Source organism: Schistocerca americana, chromosome 7 (genome assembly GCF_021461395.2).
Source record: "Schistocerca americana isolate TAMUIC-IGC-003095 chromosome 7, iqSchAmer2.1, whole genome shotgun sequence".
NCBI classification, from domain to species: domain Eukaryota; kingdom Metazoa; phylum Arthropoda; class Insecta; order Orthoptera; family Acrididae; genus Schistocerca; species Schistocerca americana.
The window spans coordinates 132,693,015-132,715,355 of NC_060125.1; the positions used below are offsets into that span (position 1 = coordinate 132,693,015).

Consider the following 22,341-nt stretch of genomic DNA (forward strand, 5'->3'; position numbering starts at 1 on the left):
AGTGGTGATTGGCAGCAGATCTGATGGCAGATTGCAGCGCTGATGTGGATACATATCATTTGGAACACACTGCTCAACTCTAATTGCTGAACATGGGGCTCTGCAGCAAACAACCCCTATGTATTCGCTTGTTGACCCAGTGAAATGTCAGTTAAGGTTGCAGTGAACTCACAATCATTGAGGTTGGACTGTGGATCAGGTGAAACAAGTAGCCTGATTGGGTTAATCATGTTATCTGAATATGCTCTAATCCAGGTTAACCACTGCTTGTAACTTGTACTGCACCACAGATGCAAGCTTGTGGGAGCACTACATACTATACTATGGGGTACATTCATCTAGGCTAGCATGGGACCGACCTGTGGTAGTAATGGAAGGCACTGTGATAGCTGTGCGCTACATGTACATAATTGCAGACCACCTACATCTTTTCATGCGTGATGTATTCACCAACGGCAATAAGTCCTTTCAGCAGAATAACTGTTTTTTTCACAAGGCCAGAATCATCTTACAGTGGTTTGAGGCACACTATAGGTAGTTCACATATTTGTCTTCATCACCAAATTTGCTTGACCATAACCTCAGGAAACACATCTGTAGTGTTAACAGATGCCATCTCTGCACCCAAAAACCAGTGGCCTGTATTTATCGGAATTGTGACCTGTGTAGAGAAATCTGTCCCACTTACCTCTAGAAACCTACTGAGGACTTGTTAAATCCATGCCACATAGAATCGCTGTGTATTTCAAAGGTGAAGCAATATGGCATTGAGCAGGTAGTCATAATGTTTTGGGCTCATCAGTGTATGAAGAAATAGGTTTGAGGTTTTGGGTGACACATGTTTATGTTTACTTTTACCATAATGATTGTGCATGTTCTGCTTAAATAATTCTTAGATTGAGATTGACATTACGTTTCCAGAGAACAATATACACTACCACATGTCATCTTTTGAGGAAAGGGATGGCCTTCAGTATGTGGAGTTGCAGGCTATCGAGTTTGTTGATTATAACAAACGGCAGCTGAGCCGCATCTATCCTAAGGCACTCCGTGTCAATTCATCCAACTATATGCCACAGGTACAGTACTGTAGCCTTATGCTCACTGAACTGGATGAGCTGTTATATTGTAAATCATATCTCTGTGGTAAAATCTCTACTTTGCATTCTTATCCTCTATGCTGTTTATATCTTTTTGCATATGTGTTACATACCCCATGAAACTCTGCTGTTGTGGAACATTAAGATATTAACTACACCTACAGTGTTTATTTTATAATTGACAGCTTTTAGTTTAAATTCTCAGCATAAGATGACATATTCACATTCATTTTTCTTCTTGCTGATGTGTGCTACATGATATTATGTTGACAACACTCAATCTGTTACTGAATGTGGCGAGAACATAACATTCATTGACAACAGCTAAGAATTTTATAGTTCATGTAGTAATAATAAAAGCTTTCAGTAAAAGGTCTTGATTGGCAATGGGGCCTGTTAGTCACATCTGTCTTTAACAGGGTGACACATGTGGCCTATAAATGGTGTCCCACACTGACACAGGAACTTGTATATTCCTCGTCTTCTTAGGCGTAGGTAATCTTTTACGGAATAGCTTTGGCATGTTTAAGTTTTTCCGGATTCAAACGCCTAGCCTTTCCACATACCGGTGGGCCTTCTGTGGTATTGATTCTGTGGACTGTACCGTCGTTGATCCTTAACACTGATGGGGATGATGGACCTGCACTTGATGCAGTATGACTAATCTGCAATGCACACGCTTGTGTGTCGAAGGTCGGTGGGTCAGCAGCTGTGGCGGTGATACACTGGTAGTCATTGTCGTAGAGCTCGGTGGGGTACTTGGTAGTGTCGCGGGCACAGCTACTGTCCGACAATAGAAATGTCACGTGGCATTGGTGGCAGGTGTGAGGAAGTGGTGCAGGTGTTGGAGGTGTGGCCGTATGTGACAGCTGGGTGACCTGCTTACGAGCATCCGTGAGCTCGGTTTGCACGGTGGCGATGCGTAGGCAGAGGGCTTCATTGCTGTCTCGAAGTTCATCATTGTGTGATCTAATAGAGAGCACTGCAACAGCAGTTTCAGTTAGCTCACACAATAGAGTGGCTCTCTCAGATGAGAGGGAAGAGATACCTGAACCGGTGGTACGGTCTATTGAGTTGATGGTTAGTGTACCTCATTGTAGATTGGGTGACAGTGCATGAGTTAAGAGAAAATCTACGCCGAACACGGGTTCGTCCACCTCCGCGATAATGAAAGTCCACTGTAAGGGGGTGTTAATGTCCTGCAGTTTAAGGCTTAAATTAGTTATTTCATGACATGGAATCAGGGACTTATTGGCAGCTCAAAGCAGGGGGCAAGCCTGACGCTCGAATTTAATACCTGCGGACAAAGGTATCACACTAACCACAGCCCCTGTGTTGACTAGAAATGAAAGGGGAGACACTGCATCTTTCACATACAAGTGTCTTGGTGCATGAGGCGAAGAAGTGACAGGCATCTGTGCAGTGAAACACAGCCTGTAGTGCCTGAATTGGTTCACATTATTAGTTTGTGATCGCGCATGGAGAACGAGACTTCTTAGCCACGTTGCCAAAGCGGGAATGGAAATAACAACCAACTGGGATGGCACGTGGCATCGTTTGTCGTACTGGCTGAGGTCGAAGTGGTGGTGGAGGAAGGGGGTCTTGTTTGCAGGCTCCTCCGGTGGCGGCATTGCACTAGTACTAGTGTGAGAGGAGCTACAGCGTAGGCTGCCAGGTGGCGTTGGGTCCGCGCGCATGTGCGGAGCGAGTCGTGTGCACTCTGTACCGCACGGTGGAAGCTGCAGTGCCGGTGCGCCAAACTCTCAGGCTGGTGTATGCTGGGCGGGCAGAATGTTGTATACCTGGTCTGCGATCTTCAGTTGGGCATCTAGTGGGGCTGAAGTCACATGGAGAAGTTGAATTTGAACTTCCGAGCAACCAGATGGACCAAAGTGTAACATCTGGCATGTGATGTGTGTCTATCATGACGTGGAGATGACACCGGAGCTGCGACGGGGATTGGGAACCCAGCGATTCGTGACTGATGAGGCGGATAGCTTCCTCTGTCGATGTGGACAGTCACTCAAGGATGGTGAATCAGGCGAATGCATATTTGCCTGTAGTGGGAGGCGAAGCCACAATATCACAGATCAGGTCCAGTTCATCATGGAGGTGACATAGTAGGCAAAGGAACTTCGAATTGTCGTCAGCGATGCCATGTAGCTGCAGGACGTGGTCGACCAAGGCAAACCATGTGTGTGTGTGTAGTCCTTGCAAAGGGGTGGTAGCTTCGGCCAACGGATGGGAACGTCTTGACATAACTGTTTATTAGGAACTGTCACTCCCTGTCCATAGTTCTGCAGCCGAATTGGCTCGGGTGTAGTAGCAGTGTACCGCCTACTGACACTGTCAGTGACATGCGGCACGGTAGGTGCAGCTGGCTCAACCTCGGTCGAGAAATCAGCGAATTGTGCGTTCGACGAAGTAACGCCAACAGGCATAGAATGGACCGGCGTGGTAGAGTCGATCATAGTTGACCGATGTGCGGAGAATGACGGAGTACAGCTTCCGGCCCCTCCCCTACAGGTGCATTAAAAATGTTTAAGCCACCTAATGTTTGCTGAACACACGCGGTAGACGCGGCTGGAACATCCTGTCCTGCCGGAAACACTTGTAAAGTGGACGCAGGTAGTGTGGGAGGACAGGCGGGGGGGGGGGGGGGGGGGGGGGGGCACTTGTGCAAACTGTGGGGTTCCAGGATAAACATAAAATTTCCCGTCTTGGGCGTCTGGCTCGATTTGTACCGCCGCTGATTCGGGTGGAAAGTTCACACTGGCACTTGGGAAACCCGCAAACCTATGGGGTTGTCGGCCATTGTTGAACACTCAGAACACGTGGAAAGTTCATGAAAGTTCGTACTCGACATAAAACGTTTGTATTCAAAGTTTTGTGCACAAAAAACGTTCTGTTGGCACGGAACACTGCCACACGACTGCTGACTCGCGTACGATAACGGAAAGTTATTGTTCGCACCTGATGCCGGCACACATGGCGGTGGGAATGCAGGAGTACTGTCCTGTTGCGTACTGCTAGTAGGTGTGCTTGGAAACTGCGTCGAACTATTACCAACACACAGTGGATAATTGGAAAACCCTGCCGAAGCATCCATTGGGAATCTTAGTTGGCACATGTGCGGTGTGGTGGGCGGCAAGCAATCCATTGTGTATTGCTCGATGGTACAAAAGTTCATTGTAGCACTCACGAACAAAATTCGGGGTCACTAGTATGGGTTTAGTGTTGTAGGACTGCAGGATCCCATGATGCACACCTTACCACATGTAATAAACACTATTTTATTACTCAGAAGCATACATATACAGTTAAATACATTCTTGGTCACTCTCCACGTGTATAAACTTTCGTGCGCGGCCACGGGCTGCCGCAAAGAGCTTGGCAAAACAAAGATATTACACGCGACTTGGTCGATAGTCGTCACAAATATAACCATATCTCTTACAAGAATTATTCTGATAACTGCCATGACACTCCACCACCACTGTCAGTACTTGTGAAGATGAAAATTGCTTTATAACAATATTTAACAAGATCATAATATAAACATATGCAGTCAATATTTTGCTTGAAACATGTGAGGAATACTTAGACCAGCTAGTAAGTCTTTAATCAAGGTAAATGACAAGTCTGGTTATCGGTGAAATCTGGTTCTTTCTTTTACACTCATGTTATGGCTATTCCCATGCTCTAGGGAATGATTCCTGGCTGCAAAATGCTCATTCCATTTTTATGTTATAATGTCTTGATACAAATGAGATGTTTCAAGTTTTCCGCATTTCCATGAATCGTATGGTTCTTGAAACAATTTTCACAACTTTCATGATTGTGTCTATTTTGCAAAGTTGTACTCCCTATACTTACCGAACGAAAGCGCTGGCAGGTCGATAGACACACAAACAAACACAAACATACACACAAAATTCTAGCTTTCGCAACCAACGGTTGCCTCATCAGGAAAGAGGGAAGGAGAGGGAAAGATGAAAAGATGTGGGTTTTAAGGGAGAGGGTAAGGAGTCATTCCAATCCCGGGAGCGGAAAGACTTACCTTAGGGGGAAAAAAAGGACAGGTATACACTCGCACACACACACATATCCATCCACACATACAGACACAGGCAGACATATTTAAATTTATATGTAAAATTTTTTTTCCCACGTGGAATGTTTCCCTCTATATATATATATATATATATATATATATATATATATATATATATATATATATATATATATATATATGAGGTGACTTACCGAACAAAAACGCTGGCGGGTCGATAGACACACAAACAATAAAATTTTTCCCACGTGGAATGTTTCCTTCCATTATATATATATATATATATATATATATATATATATATATATATATATATATATATATATATATATATATAATGGAAGGAAACATTCCACGTGGGAAAAATTATATATAAAAACAAAGATGAGGTGACTTACCGAACAAAAGCGCTGGCAGGTCGATAGACACACAAACAAACACAAACACACACACACAAAATTCAAGCTTTCGCAACAAACTGTTGCCTCATCAGGAAAGAGGGAAGGAGAGGGGAAGACAAAAGGAAGTGGGTTTTAAGGGAGAGGGTAAGGAGTCATTCCAATCCCGGGAGCGGAAAGACTTACCTTAGGGGGAAAAAAGGACAGGTATACACTCGCACACACGCACATATCCATCAACACATACAGACACAAGCAGACATATTTAAAGACAAAGAGTTTGGGCAGAGATGTCACTTCTGCCTCGACTGACATCTCTGCCCAAACTCTTTGTCTTTAAATATGTCTGCTTGTGTCTGTATGTGTGGATGGATATGTGCGTGTGTGCGAGTGTATACCTGTCCTTTTTTCCCCCTAAGGTAAGTCTTTCCGCTCCCGGGATTGGAATGACTCCTTACCCTCTCCCTTAAAACCCACTTCCTTTTGTCTTCCCCTCTCCTTCCCTCTTTCCTGATGAGGCAACAGTTTGTTGCGAAAGCTTGAATTTTGTGTGTGTGTGTTTGTGTTTGTTTGTGTGTCTATCGACCTGCCAGCGCTTTTGTTCGGTAAGTCACCTCATCTTTGTTTTTTATATATATATATATATATATATATATATATATATAAAGTTCACGATTGATAAAAAGCTCATGATTGATGTTCTGGGGTATTTTAGTGTTATACAACACTCTATTTATTTTACATAAATTCCTTCCATTCATAATTATTACCTTCATTTGGTCCACGTAAATTATTATTTATCTTGTTACAATGAGGTAATTTTAATATAAATAACATTTCACATGTAAGTAGTAATTTGGTTTCCATGGTGCTAATGTCAACATTCTCCTGAGTAATTTATTTAATAAATTATTTTAATTACATTACATTATTGATACTCACTCATCTACTGCAAATAAAAATTATGTACTGTTCCAAAATTTTGCATAACTTGTGCAATGGAGACATCATTTTCAAGTAATACAAAGCTTTAAATACAAGTTATTGATCAAACTATGTCATGAAAAATGACAATTATCAGCATATTGTGGTATAACCGCCACACAATTCTGTTGGATATGATAATTATTCAGCAGGGAACATATAAAATTGTAAAAAACTTTAAATTGATATGCATTGTAAATGAAATTATTAATACTTCTTTTGAATGATTTATCATACTGGATGGAAGTAAAAAGTGTCAGAGAATCAGAAATGTCATATACTGTGTGTCTCTCGTAAGACTAGTTTGGCCTGTTTTCTGTGGCATTTCAGCAGATATTTGCAATTTTGGTTTTTCAGAGTGTAGCTGGAGTCACACCAAATGGATACTGCACATCAGTTCTTTCAGGCAACGTCCAGAGTCAATAGAAAGCATCAGTTAGTTTCCCATTTTACAAAAAAAATTCTTTTTGAAGGAGGATTTTAGTTCTCATTCAATAGAGTGGGCGAAAAAAGTCTCAGGTGATATCCGTTTCATGACTATGTATTAACAGGGACAGTTAAACATAAATAATAACAAGTCTTCCTGCAGTAACTGAGCAGCACTGCTGCTTGGCAGTAGCAGTCAGTTCAGGCCAGGGCAGTGCTGTTTCTACTGCAGTACTGGTTATTCTTTCTGTTTTGCCATCCCCTGTTAATACATATCAATAAAATGAATACCATACTAGACTGATTTGGGCCTGCTGTATCGCATGGGCATGGAAAATCTTGCTATATAAATAATTTTGTTTGTAACAGGAAACAAACCAACACTTTCTGTCATCACTGGGCATCACATGAAAGACGTGGTGAGCAGCATTTGTTTGGACTGACTTGAGGTACACTTCTAAAAATGAAATTGCAAATATCTCCAGAAACATCACAGAAAATGCAGCTGATGACTCTTAGAAGAGACACCCAGTATATAGCAACAATACAAAATTTCTGTCAATAAATAATAAAAGAACCGACTCAAAATAAATCTCTTATGCCAAAATGAATCCATCACAATGTCCATTTTCATTATGAATGGAACACACACAAAAATTCAAAATGATTCAAATGGCTCTGAGCGCTATGGGACTTCACTTCTAAGGTCATCAGTCACCTAGAACTTAGAACTACTTAAACCTAACTTACCTAAGGACATCACACACATCCATGCCCGTGGCAGGATTTGAACCTGCGACTGTAGCGGTCACACAGTTCCAGACTGTAGCACCTAGAATCGCTTGGCCACCACGGCCGTCTGAACACACACAGCACTGGTGTAATATTGGACCAGTGTTGCGTGTCTTTCATCCATAGTGTATAAAATATTCTAGCAAGAAACAACAGAACAGTCAATCAATGTGATGTCCATTTTCATTATACCTGCAATTTAATACTTTCAGGACTTTTGGAATGCGGGCTGCCAGATGGTGTCACTGAACTTCCAGACTCCTGACACACCCATGCAGCTGAATGAGTCAAAGTTTGAATACAATGCACGTTGTGGCTACCTACTGAAGCCAGATTTTATGCGGAGAGCTGACCGGAGCTTTGATCCATTTACTGAATCTCCCATCGATGGCGTGATTCCCACGCAGTGCCTTGTGAAAGTAAGCATGTACGAGCAGCAATTTCTATTTGCTATTTGGTCTGTCTACATCTACATCTGCTCTCTGCAATCACTGTGAAGTGCATGACATGGAGTATTTCTGATTGTAGCACTTGTTAGGGCTTCATCACATTCCATTTGCATTTGGAGTAGGACTGGATATACAGATAGGGGCCTGTTGCACACACCTCATTTGTTTTTGACTTTTTGGTGTTTATAGTTTTCTTACATTTTTGGTTGCCCTAATGAATGAAGATACAATACCACATAAATGTAATAACTAATGGAATTACTTAAGAGAAACATATCAGGGACTCCACACTTAAAAGTTAACTTTATGCTGTGAAAAGCAAAACATTCGTTTCTTATTTGTACACCACTCATCTCTTTAAACATTAAGTCCATTAATTTTGTATTCTTGCCTTCGGAGAAAGCAATTGTTTTATACAATTTTAAGGTAAAACTTTAGATTATTCACTCATGGTGAACTACAGGTTAGCTAATTTTTACTTTCTCAGTTTATTATCCAGTTTGGAGGAGATGCTCCCTTAAGCAGGGTCCTTATTCCTTTCTTCACGAATATTACCTTTAAGCATTCCTCCTCCTTGTAGGCTATCTTTCTGGGGATTCACTACTCTTTTCCCCTTATTTCATAGGCCCTGTGAGCATGATGTACCTCTCCTTTCCTCTAAAGGGTTCGGGGTCCTCCCTTCCACGGGTCCATCAGAACCTGGCATAAGTTCCGTTCTTTGAGTATTAATAACCCATATAGTGTTTGGGGTCCTCCCTTCCTTGCGTCCACTCAAACCTGGCATAAGCTCCCTTCTTTGGGGATTACTTACCTGTAACTCACAATATGAAGTACCTCCCCCTTGTTTTCTATTACTTTCCTGAGTACTACAGTACTACTCCCCATTCACTTCACCTCATCTTAAAGCTGCACCCTCGATGAAACTCCAGCTATCTTCTGCTTTTCAACTAGGAGTTCTCCTGTCTATTTTCCTCCCTCCAAAACTCCTTTTCCTTCTTAGCATTGGCTTGTCATTTCTATATGAAGATTATTAGTCGGACACCGTCTCCTCGTCCTTCCTCCCCCATCCACTAGAGCATTCCTACTGTTGTGGAACGTGAATTCTATTATATAGACTGTAAAAGAAGAGATCCTGTGATAGGAACTTTGCATGTGGACAGAGGAAAGATAGATTTGGTACTCCTAATGGAGAAGTAAGAAAAAGCAATAGAGAGACAGGTAGTTTAGGATTGAAGAAGAAAATAAGACAGTACCCGATAGATGGATTTCCTTACCACCCACAACGCAGGGACACTATCTGCCAACGTACTTCATCGTGGTGGCAGACAGAGATGTTATTTGGCATTCCCTACAGATCAGACTTGCCACAGCTTCACCATTGCTGAAACCCTGAAAGCCGATCCTAACAAACTCCTATAAAACACGATGGAATAGGCAAGGTTATTCACATAAGTCATCATCAATGGTCAGTATAATTTCTGTAGTCAGTCTGTTCATCAGTCAATACTTGATAGAGGTTATATCACTACCCATGATTAATCTCCCCCCTCCAAGAAATTCACATACAAACCCAATCACTGTTTTTACCATGTGATGGTAAGTAACCTGCCTCTTTGGTCAGTGATCTTACCCTAAAGGAATACTTAGCAGCTTATTAAATAACAGTATTTGATTACACACTTTCACCATTAAGAATGATCATTGTTGTTACTGTGTTTCTTTCTCATGTTTAATTTTTGGCATCTTATACTGCTTAAACATATCAATCTTATAGAATCCCTTTTCTTGGCTGTTTTCTGAATCAACCAAGAAAACTGCTTTGAAATGTTATACATATAAAACTTTGTAAGGACCGCTATACTGTGGGAAAAAATGGTGTGTTTCTTTCTTCAAAAATGAGCTATGGTGTTCATAATTATTACCAAGTTGTCCACATCAAAGTTAGGTGTCATAGCTTTTTCATTACATTTATGCATCCATTTGTCTGCTGCTCATTGTAAATTTTCTTTTACAACATTGTCTATGTAGTATCCATGTTGTTATTATCATTGTCTGGCCATTTAAACAATTTCAACAGTGGCTCACCTATGAATTTACCTTACAGTGTTTTGATGGGAGGTAAACCAGTATACGGATGTGGAAGATTGTTGTGTATTACTTGGATTCTGATATTTTCTATCCCCAAGTTGTATGTCTGTCTGAACAGTACATCCTACATAACCTACTGATTTCTCTCATGATACATTCACAAGGATTAATTTGTGGATGGTATTTGGAGGTAGTAATGTGTGTAACATTTTCCCATGCTAAAACTCTTTAAAGGCTTTACTCGTAAAGTGTGGGCCGTTATCTGTCAACAGTCTACATGGCTTTTGCATATCCAAGAAATATTCCGGCAGCTATCTGAGTTGTATTGTATTGTATTGTATTTTTATTGATCCAGGCAATCATAGTATTGTACAGCTGTACATATGATATTGGATAGGTCAAGAGAGCTATTTACAGTAATTTTTACAAATTGATGTTTACATTATTTTGTAGCAAGGAAATTATCTTTCTTCAACAAAACAGTTAATACAAATCAAAGAGATGTAAGGTTTTACATACGATATTGGATAGGGCAAGGGAACATATTTGCAGGTAATATTTAGTAAATTGTTTTTACATTATTTTGCAATGAGGAAGTTAGCTATCTTTAACAAAACAGTAAATGCAAATGTTTTATGGTAAAATACAAACAGCCAATACAAATGTAATAGTAAAGTAGTCCAGTGTATTTCATAGACATGCACAGTATATAATTTTCAGACCTAATTGAACATTTATCATATTTTTTACATTTTTAACCCCTTTCAAAAAAATGATCAACTGCATAAAAGCAATGGTCCAAGAGATATTTTTTTAACTTATGTGTGAAGGCTCTTGGGTTCTTTGTTGCTTTGATTTCATTGGGTAAATTATTATACATTTTTATCCCAACATTTAAAACACTTTTTTGGTAGCAGGTAGTTCTGGACTGAATCATATGTAGGTCAGATTGCTGCCTTGTTGCATAGTTATGAATATCTCCATTGAATTTTAGTGTGCAGTCATTGTTTAACAGGTATGACTTGACAAATGAGACGATATTATAAATGTAAGCAGAGGGCAGTGTCATAATGCCATTTGTTTTGAAATGTTGTCTGCATGATTCATTATGTCTTAGATTACATATTATGCGTATTGCCATTTTTTGCATTTTGAAAATATATCTACCTCCAGGTGAGTTCCCCCAAAATATGATTCCATACTGTAATGTAGAATGGAAGTAAGCATAATATACATGTATGAGAACAGATTTTGTGACTGATTTTTTGAGTATCCTTAAAATGTAACACACAGTTGAGAGCTTTTTTGAGATATAATTTGTGTGTATCTCCCACTTAAGATTTTCTGCAAGCCATATGCCAAGAAACTTGACAGAGTCCACACACATAAGCTCTTGGTTATTTAGAATCACATCAGGCATTTCTTGTTTTTGGGATGAGAGTCTGAAGTTGATGTAGGTTGTTTTCTGTATGTTTATAATCAGTTTGTTCTCGTTGAACCATTTGCTGAGTGACGACATAAGTGGTTTAATTTTTTGGTTGTGGTCCTCTGTATCAGTACCCGTTATTAGAATACTTGTGTCATCGGCAAATAGTGTGGTATGTCCTGTAGCAAGCTTTGTGCTTATATCATCAATGTATAGCAGAAACAGTATGGGTCCCAGGATTGAGCCTTGTGGCACACCATATCTAATAGGCATTGTGTCAGAGGAGTGGACAGTAGATTGATGGGTGGTTGTATTCTTTTTTTCAAAATTAATTTCAACTTTTTGAAATCTGTTTGACAGGTAAGATTCTAACCATTTGTTTGCAATTCCTCTTATACCTTTATTTGCTAACTTCTTAAGGAGTATGGTATGGTCAATTACATCAAACGCTTTGGATAAATCTAAAAAGATACCAGTAGTGATTTCCTTATTATCCAGTGCTTTTAAGGTTTCGTTGAGATATTCATAAATAGCTGTGGTAGTTGTCTTTTGCTTTCTAAAACCATGCTGGTGTTTTGTCAATAAGGATAGTTTATTAGTAAAGTCTTCCAATCTGGTGTAAAATAATTTTTCAAATATTTTTGAGAATGAGCTGAGTTGTGCTATGGGCCGGTAATTGGCTACATCATTTTTAGAGCCCTTTTTGTGAAGTGGGGTAATTTTAGATGTCTTTAGTAGGTCAGGGAAAACTCCGTTTGTAAAGGATGCATTTATTATGTGGGTTAGGGGTTCTACAATGGATTCTCCACATTTCTTAACAATTAAATCAGGAATATTGTCACTACCACTGGAGTACTTATTCTTTAGTCCTTTTATAACTGTAAGTACTTCAGGATTGGAGACTTTGTGAAGAAACATTGATGCCTGTACCGGTGCGGTTTCTATTAGTGTTTGGTGTTGAGCATTTGGTCTGTGGCAGTTTTTCTTTATCAGGTTTTCTGCTATTTTGCTAAAATAGTCATTAAAACCATTTACTATTTTTTGGGGATCTGATGTGACTTCATCATTTAGGTTTAGTTTTAATGTTTTGTTTATAACATGCTGCTTACTGTTTGTTTCATTTTTTACAACCGTCCACAAGCCTTTCATTTTATTGTTAGATTCCTTTATAAATTTATCATTGTATAATTTTTTTGCTTGTTGGATAACTTTCCTATAGATTGCAAAATAGGTCTTACAATATGACCCAAACTGATCATCGACGTCATGGTGTTTCATGTGATTTTTTAAGTCACGCTTTTTTTGGCTGGAAATCCTTATCCCTTTTGTTACCCATGAGTTTGTGTGTTTGCTTCCGATTTTCCTGGATTTCAGTGGAAATGCAGTATTGAAGTGTTGGAGAAATGTTTCATGGAAGGAATTAAATATGTAGTTTACATCATTTTCTTTATAGACCTCTGCCCAGTTTTCAGCCCTTAACAGATAGTTAAAAAGCCTTATACTATCATCATTAAATTGCCTTTGCATTTTAGTTATTGTGGGATATTGTCCTATGTAATTTAAATTCGCTGTTAGTATTTGGGCTTCATGGTCACTGTAACCTGTGCTGATGACTTCGATTGAGTGGTGCAGTTTGTCTGTGTTTATGAAAATCTGATCTAGAGCTGTTCTTGAATTTTTTGTGATCCTGGTTGGTGTGTTTACAGTTGGGGATAGGTTGAATGAATTTGTAATATTCAACAATTCTTCTTTGTTTTTTCCAGGTGTGAGGAAGTCAATATTAAAGTCTCCACTTATTAATAGATTTTTGTTTAGTGAGTGAATTTTTGTGAGTAGTGCTTCGAGGGAGTTTTTGAAGGTTTGGATGTTTCCATCAGGGGCTCTATATATATTCAGTATCAATAGGTTATAGTCTGTTAAGATAATTAAGGAGAATTCAAAGTCTGTTTCTATTTGCATATTATTGTACTTTGTGAGGCTTTTGTATCTTAAATATTTTTTGACATAGATTGCTGTACCACCTCCCTTACTTTTGTTCCGACAGGAATAACCAGCTAGAGTAAATTCGCCAAGTGGGGTTTTTTTAATTTTGTCTTCTGTTAACCAGTGTTCAGTAATACAGAGAACATCTAAGTGTGGCTTTGTTTTTAGGAAGAGATCTATTTCTAGTAACTTATTAAACATTGACTGCACATTATGGTGTAATATTTTAAAGGATAATAGTGACTGTTTTCCAATGGAATGATTTTTGACACCACTCACCGGGTTTTCTTGTAGTTTTGGTTCATGAAAATTTTGCTCTGCACCTGTTTTCCTTTGGTTTGCTGCTAGCAGGGAGCTACTGGTGTTCTTGCCCATAAAAAATCCTGGCTGTGGACTGGAGGTCTGCATTTTCGTGTTGAAGATCTTGTCACAGTTTCCAGTGGTGCTGATTTGGAGTGTGGCTGCACATTTTTTGCTGTTTCCACTTGGATGTCGTGGGCTGACTGATTTGTGGCACTTGACGAGATATTTGCGTAGGATGTTGTTGGTGACTTAGTGCTGACTGTGGATACCTTCTTCTTTTCTAAAACTGTTTCTGGTGTTTTTCTTGATGACCCTGACTGCATATTCACTTTTGTTGTTGTTACTGATGGCTCTTCAGCTCCTGGTGTTGCTGTTGGTTCAGCTGTAGTATTGCTCATTCTTCTGAGATTGTCCACCAAACTAGCTTCATTGGACCACGAATATGTTTGATGTCCTGGTGTAACACGTTTTATGGCACTTCTTGTTACCAGTGGACTTTTGATGGCATTCAGCAGATTAACACACAGTTTCTTTTTCCCATTTTTATGTAAGTGAAGCCCATGCCTGGTGAAGTCTTTCCGTTGGAGGAAGCTATTTACATCTAAAACTCTGATGTGTTCACTGTAAGATGCCTTCTGCATCAAGTAACTGTTCATTTGGTAGATTTTGCAGTTTTCATTTGGCATGTCATATCTGTACGGTATTGTGCATAGAATTAGTTGTGTGTGCCTAGTTTTTGCGATCGTTTCATCTAGTGATGTCATAAAACCACGTTTTGATCCATTAATATTGTTTGCACCAGCTAAGACGACAACATAATCATTTTGTCCTAGACTAGACGTTTTGTTTTGTATATTGCATGTTGTTTCTTTGAATATAGCATTTGGCTTTATCAAAGATGTAAATTTATAGCTGGTTGTTGAAATTTCGTTCAGTACTTCTGCACAGTTCCTACCGTGACTATCTGAAAGTAACAGTACCTGTTTTTTGTTATTTGTAAGCTGACTCATGTTCGTGTTTGTTTTCAACTTACTGCAGTCATTTTTCTTAACCATTTTTAAATTACACGAGAAGTGTTCAGAAGCACTTTGTAGGTTACCTTTATTTACTGTTTCACATTTTATATGTTCACTCTCACCTTTGTTTACTGTTTCACATTTTTCATGTTCACTCTTCTTCAATGGAGCGTCATTTCTTTCGTTAGTACAAGTATTTAAAACAACATCACTGTACAAATTTCGAACTTTTTCCTTATGTGGCGGTTCAGAAAGGTTTTTGATCATGCTTTCCAGTAGCTGAGCATGTTGTCTTGCGGTTTGAAGTTCTTTCTGCAGTGTTTCTAATACATTGGTTTCGCGATTTTCACGATACATTCCAGTCGCATCTAGATAACCGTTGCACTTTGTTCCACAAGCACACGATATGTTTTCGAGATTTACTTTCGCAAAGCAGTGTGGATGATACCACACATGCATCACTGGGCAAGTTCTAATACCGCTTTTTACTATTTTATCACACGATATGCACTTTGTAGACGCTAAATACTCATAGTTTACCGAGCGATTTATTACTACATCAACGCGCGCCGCCATCTTGACAATTAATAAGACTGCCAGTCTTGCTAGTGAGATGAAGGCAGAGCTCACCATCTGCAGCATCGTTGACAGGACTGATTGCAGACCTTTGATACAGAGCTGAGTGGAAGGTCTGAATCAGAGGCTCAGACAGTTCTGTGACCGTGTAGTCTGCAGATTCCTCAACTTGCGCCATAGGGTGGTGGGGTTTCGGGTTCCGCCAAATAGGTCAGGTGTCCACTACACACAGGAGGCAGCTACACAGGTAGCAGGGCTGTGTGGTGTGGACTGGGCGGTGTTTTAGGTTAGACAGTCTCAGGAAAGATCAAAAAGGGCTCCAGTCTCAAAGGGTACAGGGCAAAGAAATGACAAGAATCGACCAATCAACAGTCGGTATTGTAGTTGTAAATTGTCATAGCTGTGTTGGAAAAGTACCAGAGCTTCAAGCACTGATAGAAAGCACTGAAGCTGAAATTGTTATAGGAACAGAAAGCTGGCTTAAGCCGGAGATAAATTCTGCCGAAATTTTTACAGAGGTGCAAAGCTTGTTCAGAAAGGATAGATTGAATAAAGTAGGTGGTGGTGTGTTTGTGTCTGTTGGTAGTAGTTTATCTTGTACTGAAGTTGAAATAGATAGTTCCTGTGAATTACTATGGGTAGAGGCTATACTCAATAGCCATACCAAATTAATAATTGTCTCCTTCTACCCCCCACCCCCACCCCCACCCGACTCAAATGATATAATAGGTGAACAGTTCAAAGAAAACTTGAATCTCATTACAAATAAGTACCCCACTCGTACAGTTGTAATTGGTGGAGACTTCAATCTACCCTCGATTTGTTGCCGAAAATACATGTTCAAAGCCGTGGTAGACAGAAAACATCTTTCAAAACTGTACTAAATGCTTTCTCTGGGAATTACTTTGAACAATTAGTTCATGAGCCCACACAAATTGTAAATGGTTGCAAAAACACACTTGACCTCTTGGCCACAAATAATCCTGATCTAATAGAGAGTGTCATGATGGACACAGTGATTAGAGAACATAAGGTCATTATAACAAGGCTCAAAACCATATCGACCAAAACCACTAAAAATAAATGCAAAATATATCTACACTGCTGGCCACCGTAAATGCAACACCAAGAAAGACAAGAGGTAGCACAACAAAATTTATTTTGTAGATAACATGTTGACCAAGTATCAAATGATTACGTTTACAGACATCTGTGACATGTGGTTCCTGCCAGAATCAGTAGCCAGAGTAGCCGCCATTGTTGGAGATCACCGCTGCCTCACGTCTTGGCATTGAGTCAAAGAGACATTGGATGTGTTCCTGGGGTACAGCAGCCCAAGCAGCTTCCACACGTTGCCAAAGATCATGTGGTGTGGCAGCTGGGGATGTAATCTGGGTCACTCGTTGAGCAACCATGGACCACATGTTTTCTATCGGCGAAAGATCCGGAGAGCGAGCCGGCCAGGGAAGCACTTCAATCTGGTTATTGACGAAGAACCTTTGGACAATGCGTGCCATGTGTGGTCATGCATTATCCTGTTGAAATATGGCTGTGGCCGAGCCCTGAAGGTAAGGAAGGACAACTGGCTCCAGAACCTCGGATATGTAGCGCCGGCTATTTAAAGTACCGGCAATGCGTGCTAGAGGCGTGCAAGAGTAATATCCAATACCGCCCCATACCATAATACCCGGTGCAAGACCAGTGTGGCGGTGCATAATGCAGCTGTCCAGCATCCTCTCTCCACGGTGTCTCCACACTCAAATATGACCATCGTGGTGCTGCAGACAGAAGCGTGCCTCGTCGGTAAAGACAACGTCATTCCATTCTGCCGTCCACATCCGTCTGTCATCACACCATTGGCGACGGAGACGTCTGTGGTTCTGCGTCAATCGCAGACGAAGCAATGGACGTCTTGCGGACAGACCACTCTGCTGTAAACGGCGTCGAATGGTACGCGCAGACACTGAATGATGCGTTACAGACACAATGTGCTGTGCTATGGTTCAGGATGTCACTGAGCGATCCGTCACTGCCATGCGCACAATTTGCCTATCAGCACATGCAGTGGTGCACCGAGGTGAATGCGATCGACCACGTCGGTCCGTCGTACCCTCCTGCATCCAACGGTCACATATCTGCATTACAGTTGTTTGGTTTCGTCCAACACGACTAGCGATTTCTCTGTATGATAATCCACAATCTCGGTAAGCCACTATCCTTCCTCTGTCGAACTCGGATACTTGATCAAACGATGTTCGCTGTTGTCTACAAGGCATAACTGATCGTCTTGTGAAACAACCACAAGGTAAACACACGTACCAAACGTACACTCGTCGAAATCACCAAGCCTTAAATGGCGCTATGAGGTGGCGCCACAGGCGCGTGTGATGTGCGTCTGCACTGAAATTCTAATCAGTTGCATATCTCATCGCTGCAAACCCGTGGTGTAAATTTCACTTGATTCGGATGTTTCCTTCAGGGTGTTGCATTTACGGTGGCCAGCAGTGTATTTAAAACAGCAGATAAAAATTTGTTTGATGCCTTCCTAAGAGAGAGTCTCCCTCCCTTCCTAGCTAATTATGTAAGTGTACATCAGCTACATTCAAGAAAGGAAATAGGAGTAACCCATTGAATTACAGACCCATATCACTGACCTCAATTTGCAGTAGGATTTTGGAACATGTACTGTACTCGAACATTATGAATCACCTTGAAGAAAATGACTTATTGATACATAACCAACACGGATTTAGAAAATATCGTTCTTGTACAACACAGCTACCTCTTTATTCCCATGACGTAATGAATGCTGTCGACAAGGGATCTCAGATCGATTCCGTATTCCTAGATTTCCAGAAGGCTTTTGATACCCTTCCTCACAAGCGACTATTAATCAAATTGCATGCATATGGAATATCGTATCAATTGTGACTGGGTTCGTGATTTCCTCTCAGAGAGGTCACAGTTCGTAGTGATAGATGGTAAATCATCGAGTAGAACAGACGTGATAGCTGGCGTTCCACAGGGTAGTGTCAAAGGCCCTCTGCTGTACCTAATGTATATAAATGATCTAGGTGATAATCTGACCGTTAAATTGTTTGCAGATGACGCTGTAATTTACCGTCTAGTAAAATCATCAGACAATCAATTCCAATTACAAAATGATCTAGAGAGAATTTCTGTATGGTGCGAAAAGTGGCAATTGCCACAAAACAAAGAAAAGTGTGAGGTCATCCACATGAGTACTAAAAGAAATCTGACTAATTTTGGGTATACGATAAATTGCACAAAACTAAGGGCTGTCAATTCGACTAAATACTTAGGAATAACAATTACCTGCAACATAAATTGGAAAGACCACATTGATAATATTGTGGGGAAGCCGAAACAAAGACTGTGCTTTGTTGGCAGAATACTTAGAAGGTGCGACAAACCCACTAAAGAGACAGCCTACATTACACTTGTCCATCCTCTGCTGGAATATTGCTGCGTGGTGTGGGATCCTTACCAGGTAGGATTGACGGAGGAGATGTATTCACAGAATTTCAATCACCAACTTTCTCTTCCGAATGCAAAAATATTTTGTTGACACCCACCTACATATCAAAGAAAGGATCATCACAATGCAATAAGAGAAATCGGAGCTCGAACAGAAAGGTTTAGGTGTTCTTTTTCCCCACACGCTATTTGAGAGTGGAATGGTAGAGAAGTAGTATGAAAATGGTTCGATGAACCCTCTGCCAAGCATTTAAGTATGAATTGCAGAGTAACCATGTAGATGTAGATTCCCATAGCCGTCTAATCACCATCTCTGTGTTGGCATGCTCAATAGAATAGAATTTAACATATTTAGAGCAGCACCCCAATAGTACAAATATATGTTTCCCCTGTACTCGTTGGCAATTGGCCAAAGAAATCAGTAGCCATTAGGTCATGTAAGCCTTTAGGTATTATCATGCATAATTTATGTATAAGTTATGTATATGTATAGCTTGATTGTTGTCTTTCATCTTTTGGCAGGTTTCACATGTACATAGTATAGACAGTACTTTTTTACTCAAATTCTTAAAATAGTAAAATTTTACTGTACGTTGAACACATTTTCGTACCCCAAAGTGTCCATAGCCTTGATGAATAAACGTAATTAAATCAAGTTCTACAAATTTCTGTATACACAGTCTCCAATAGAGTGTAATTTTCTGTACTCTCCAAAACAAAACATGATTTACCATAATCCATTCTAACATACCAGTATCAATTATCTCTCCTTGCTCTAAGTTTTCCACTTATCCCCAAAATACGGATTGTCAGTGATTTCCTTCTTGTTGTTCTTAAGGCTAGGTTTCTTACTTCATTATTAGTACAACTTATTGATAAAAAAATTAATGTTGATGGTAACTCCAGGACCTTCCCTTCTTACCAAATCATTCATGCCCAATGACAAGCATGATAACGAGTCAGGAACTACATTTTGTGAACCCATTATATACATAATTTCAATTTGATATTCCTGCAAAAATAGTATCCAATGTATTAAGCTGCTGTGTAGTAGTCAACATTTCGTTCATTGAACCCTCTGCCAGTTGCTTTATTGTGAATAGCAGAGTAATCACGTAGATGTAGATGTGGGTGTTTTAAAATGGGTGCCTCTACTAGAGCCACTTTAATCTCATTAAAGACCTTAAACTCTTTGTCTCCCCAAATCCATTTATTTTTTTCCTTCAGTAAGTTCAGTAACTTAAGATTAGTCATAGGTTGACCTCAAATTTATTTTCTATAGAATCCTGCTAGTCTCAGAAATACTTTCAGTTGTTTTGTACTTTTAGGTTCTGGACATTATTTTATGGCTGTTATCCTGTCTGGATCTGCTTTTATTCCATTTATGCTCACCAAGTGACCGAAAATCAATTTCAACAGTCTTATAGTGCTTCCGTTATCACAGAACATTTTTAATGTTCTATCCAATAAATCTCAGTGTTCTTCCCATGTCTAGGAGTATGTCATCGACACAGATTATTATTTCTCTCAATAAATCCTTACCCAGCACTGCACCCAAGGCTCTAATGAATACTGACACTAAGATATGTAATCCACAGTGTAACACTCTACATTGGTATGACTTACCCTTACAAAAAAAAAACACGGTAAACTACTTTGAAGTCTGATCAAGTTTGACAAGTCAGTTCCTAGACATGAGTTCCATCGAATTAAAATACTTTGCTTGCTCGAACTTTGTCCAATATTTTGTCTATACTGACTGGTCAATCTCTTTCAGGTTTTATGTGTTTATTTAGAATACATGCATCCAACACTAGATGTACTTCACCCTGTCACTTTATGCACTATTAACAAAGGTTTATTGTGGTACACTAGAGCTCCATTATATTATTCCTCCTTCTAACATTTTATTAATCTCCTCTCGTACAGCTGTTTGTGCACTTAATGGTACCAGATAGGGTTTACAGAAAAAAGATGTCATCTTTGATCTTAAAACTACATACGTAGTCACCAAGAACTGTGGGTTTATCTGAGAAAAACTTTACTATACTTCATCAATATATGGTACAGATCATTTTTCTGTAATCCAGTTAACATATTTGATTAATAAGCTTTTCTAATTAGTTTCTGCAGTGTATTTTGTGTATCCAGAGTGTTCTCTAAATCCATCATGATGCTTGTTGCTGCAAGCCTGATGTTATATGTCTTGGTATTACCAGTAATCCTCCTACTAAATTATACTACAAATAATTGGTCTTGATAAGTACATGTTAATACAAGTGCTAAAAAATCAGTATTACTTATCAGCCAATCAATATCTAGTAACAACTACAAATTTACATAAGGCACTACTAAGCATGTCTGCATATATGTAATGCTACCAGTAACCGCACTTCATGCTTAATTTGTCGTCCTTTGCTTCCAGTTATTCCTATTATGTATAACCCAGTAACCAGCAGTATTGGATACACTCTCTTATGTTTTAAGACTACGAAGAAAGATACAGACACAATAGAAATGTCACTTCCCAAATCTATGTACACACTCACTTCATGATTGTCAATCATTCCCGAAACTATTGGTGTAGTAAACTCGATACCTGTTTCTTTCTCTTCTTCACCAAGTAACCAATTTTTTAGTGCTGTTACCTCACTAAAGACAACAACTTTTTTTCATATGGGCCTATACATAGCTGGACACATACTGAATCATGACCCCTGATTAGGCCATTTGATTGTTTTCTGTTACTATTGTTGTTTGGTTTGTCTTAAAAGGCTGCACTATTCTAGCACCTTCCTTTAGACCACTGTTTGTAAATGCTTTTGTATCAACACTTCGTAGTCTGCTTCTTTGTTGTTTTGAATTACTATGCTGACTTTTAATTACCTGACAGTAATTAACCTCTTGTTTTTTTCTGGTATTCTGGGGATGAAGTCACTAACAACACCAATGAGTTTAAAGAACTATGGGATACATTCGCAAAAACTAGTAGGGAATTAACAGAAAGTTAAGTTAAAGATAAATTTACCTGCATCCTGGCAAGTATCCTCATGACTGGGATTATTGCACTTGTTATTCATTGTATCTAGAGTTTCAACAAATTCCAGCAATTTATTCATGGTAGACTAACCTCTACATAAAAAATCCTTTCTTATTTAGTATGGTAAATGCCTTATCAATACCTTTGCTAGGTGTACTACATCTATTGGGTTACCTAAATACCTGGTTCA

At 39.6% G+C, this 22,341-nt stretch overlaps 1 protein-coding gene across 1 annotated transcript in view; it reads left to right on the forward strand.

Annotated features, from left to right (window-relative positions):
- Positions 1–22,341, forward strand: part of LOC124622788 (1-phosphatidylinositol 4,5-bisphosphate phosphodiesterase-like) — a 493,523-nt gene that overhangs the window by 319,744 nt on the left and 151,438 nt on the right. Inside the window, exons 13-14 of the mRNA XM_047148581.1 lie at positions 922–1,079; positions 7,985–8,191. Coding sequence (XP_047004537.1) covers positions 922–1,079; positions 7,985–8,191 — 365 coding nt within the window. The remainder of the gene's footprint in view (positions 1–921; positions 1,080–7,984; positions 8,192–22,341) is intronic.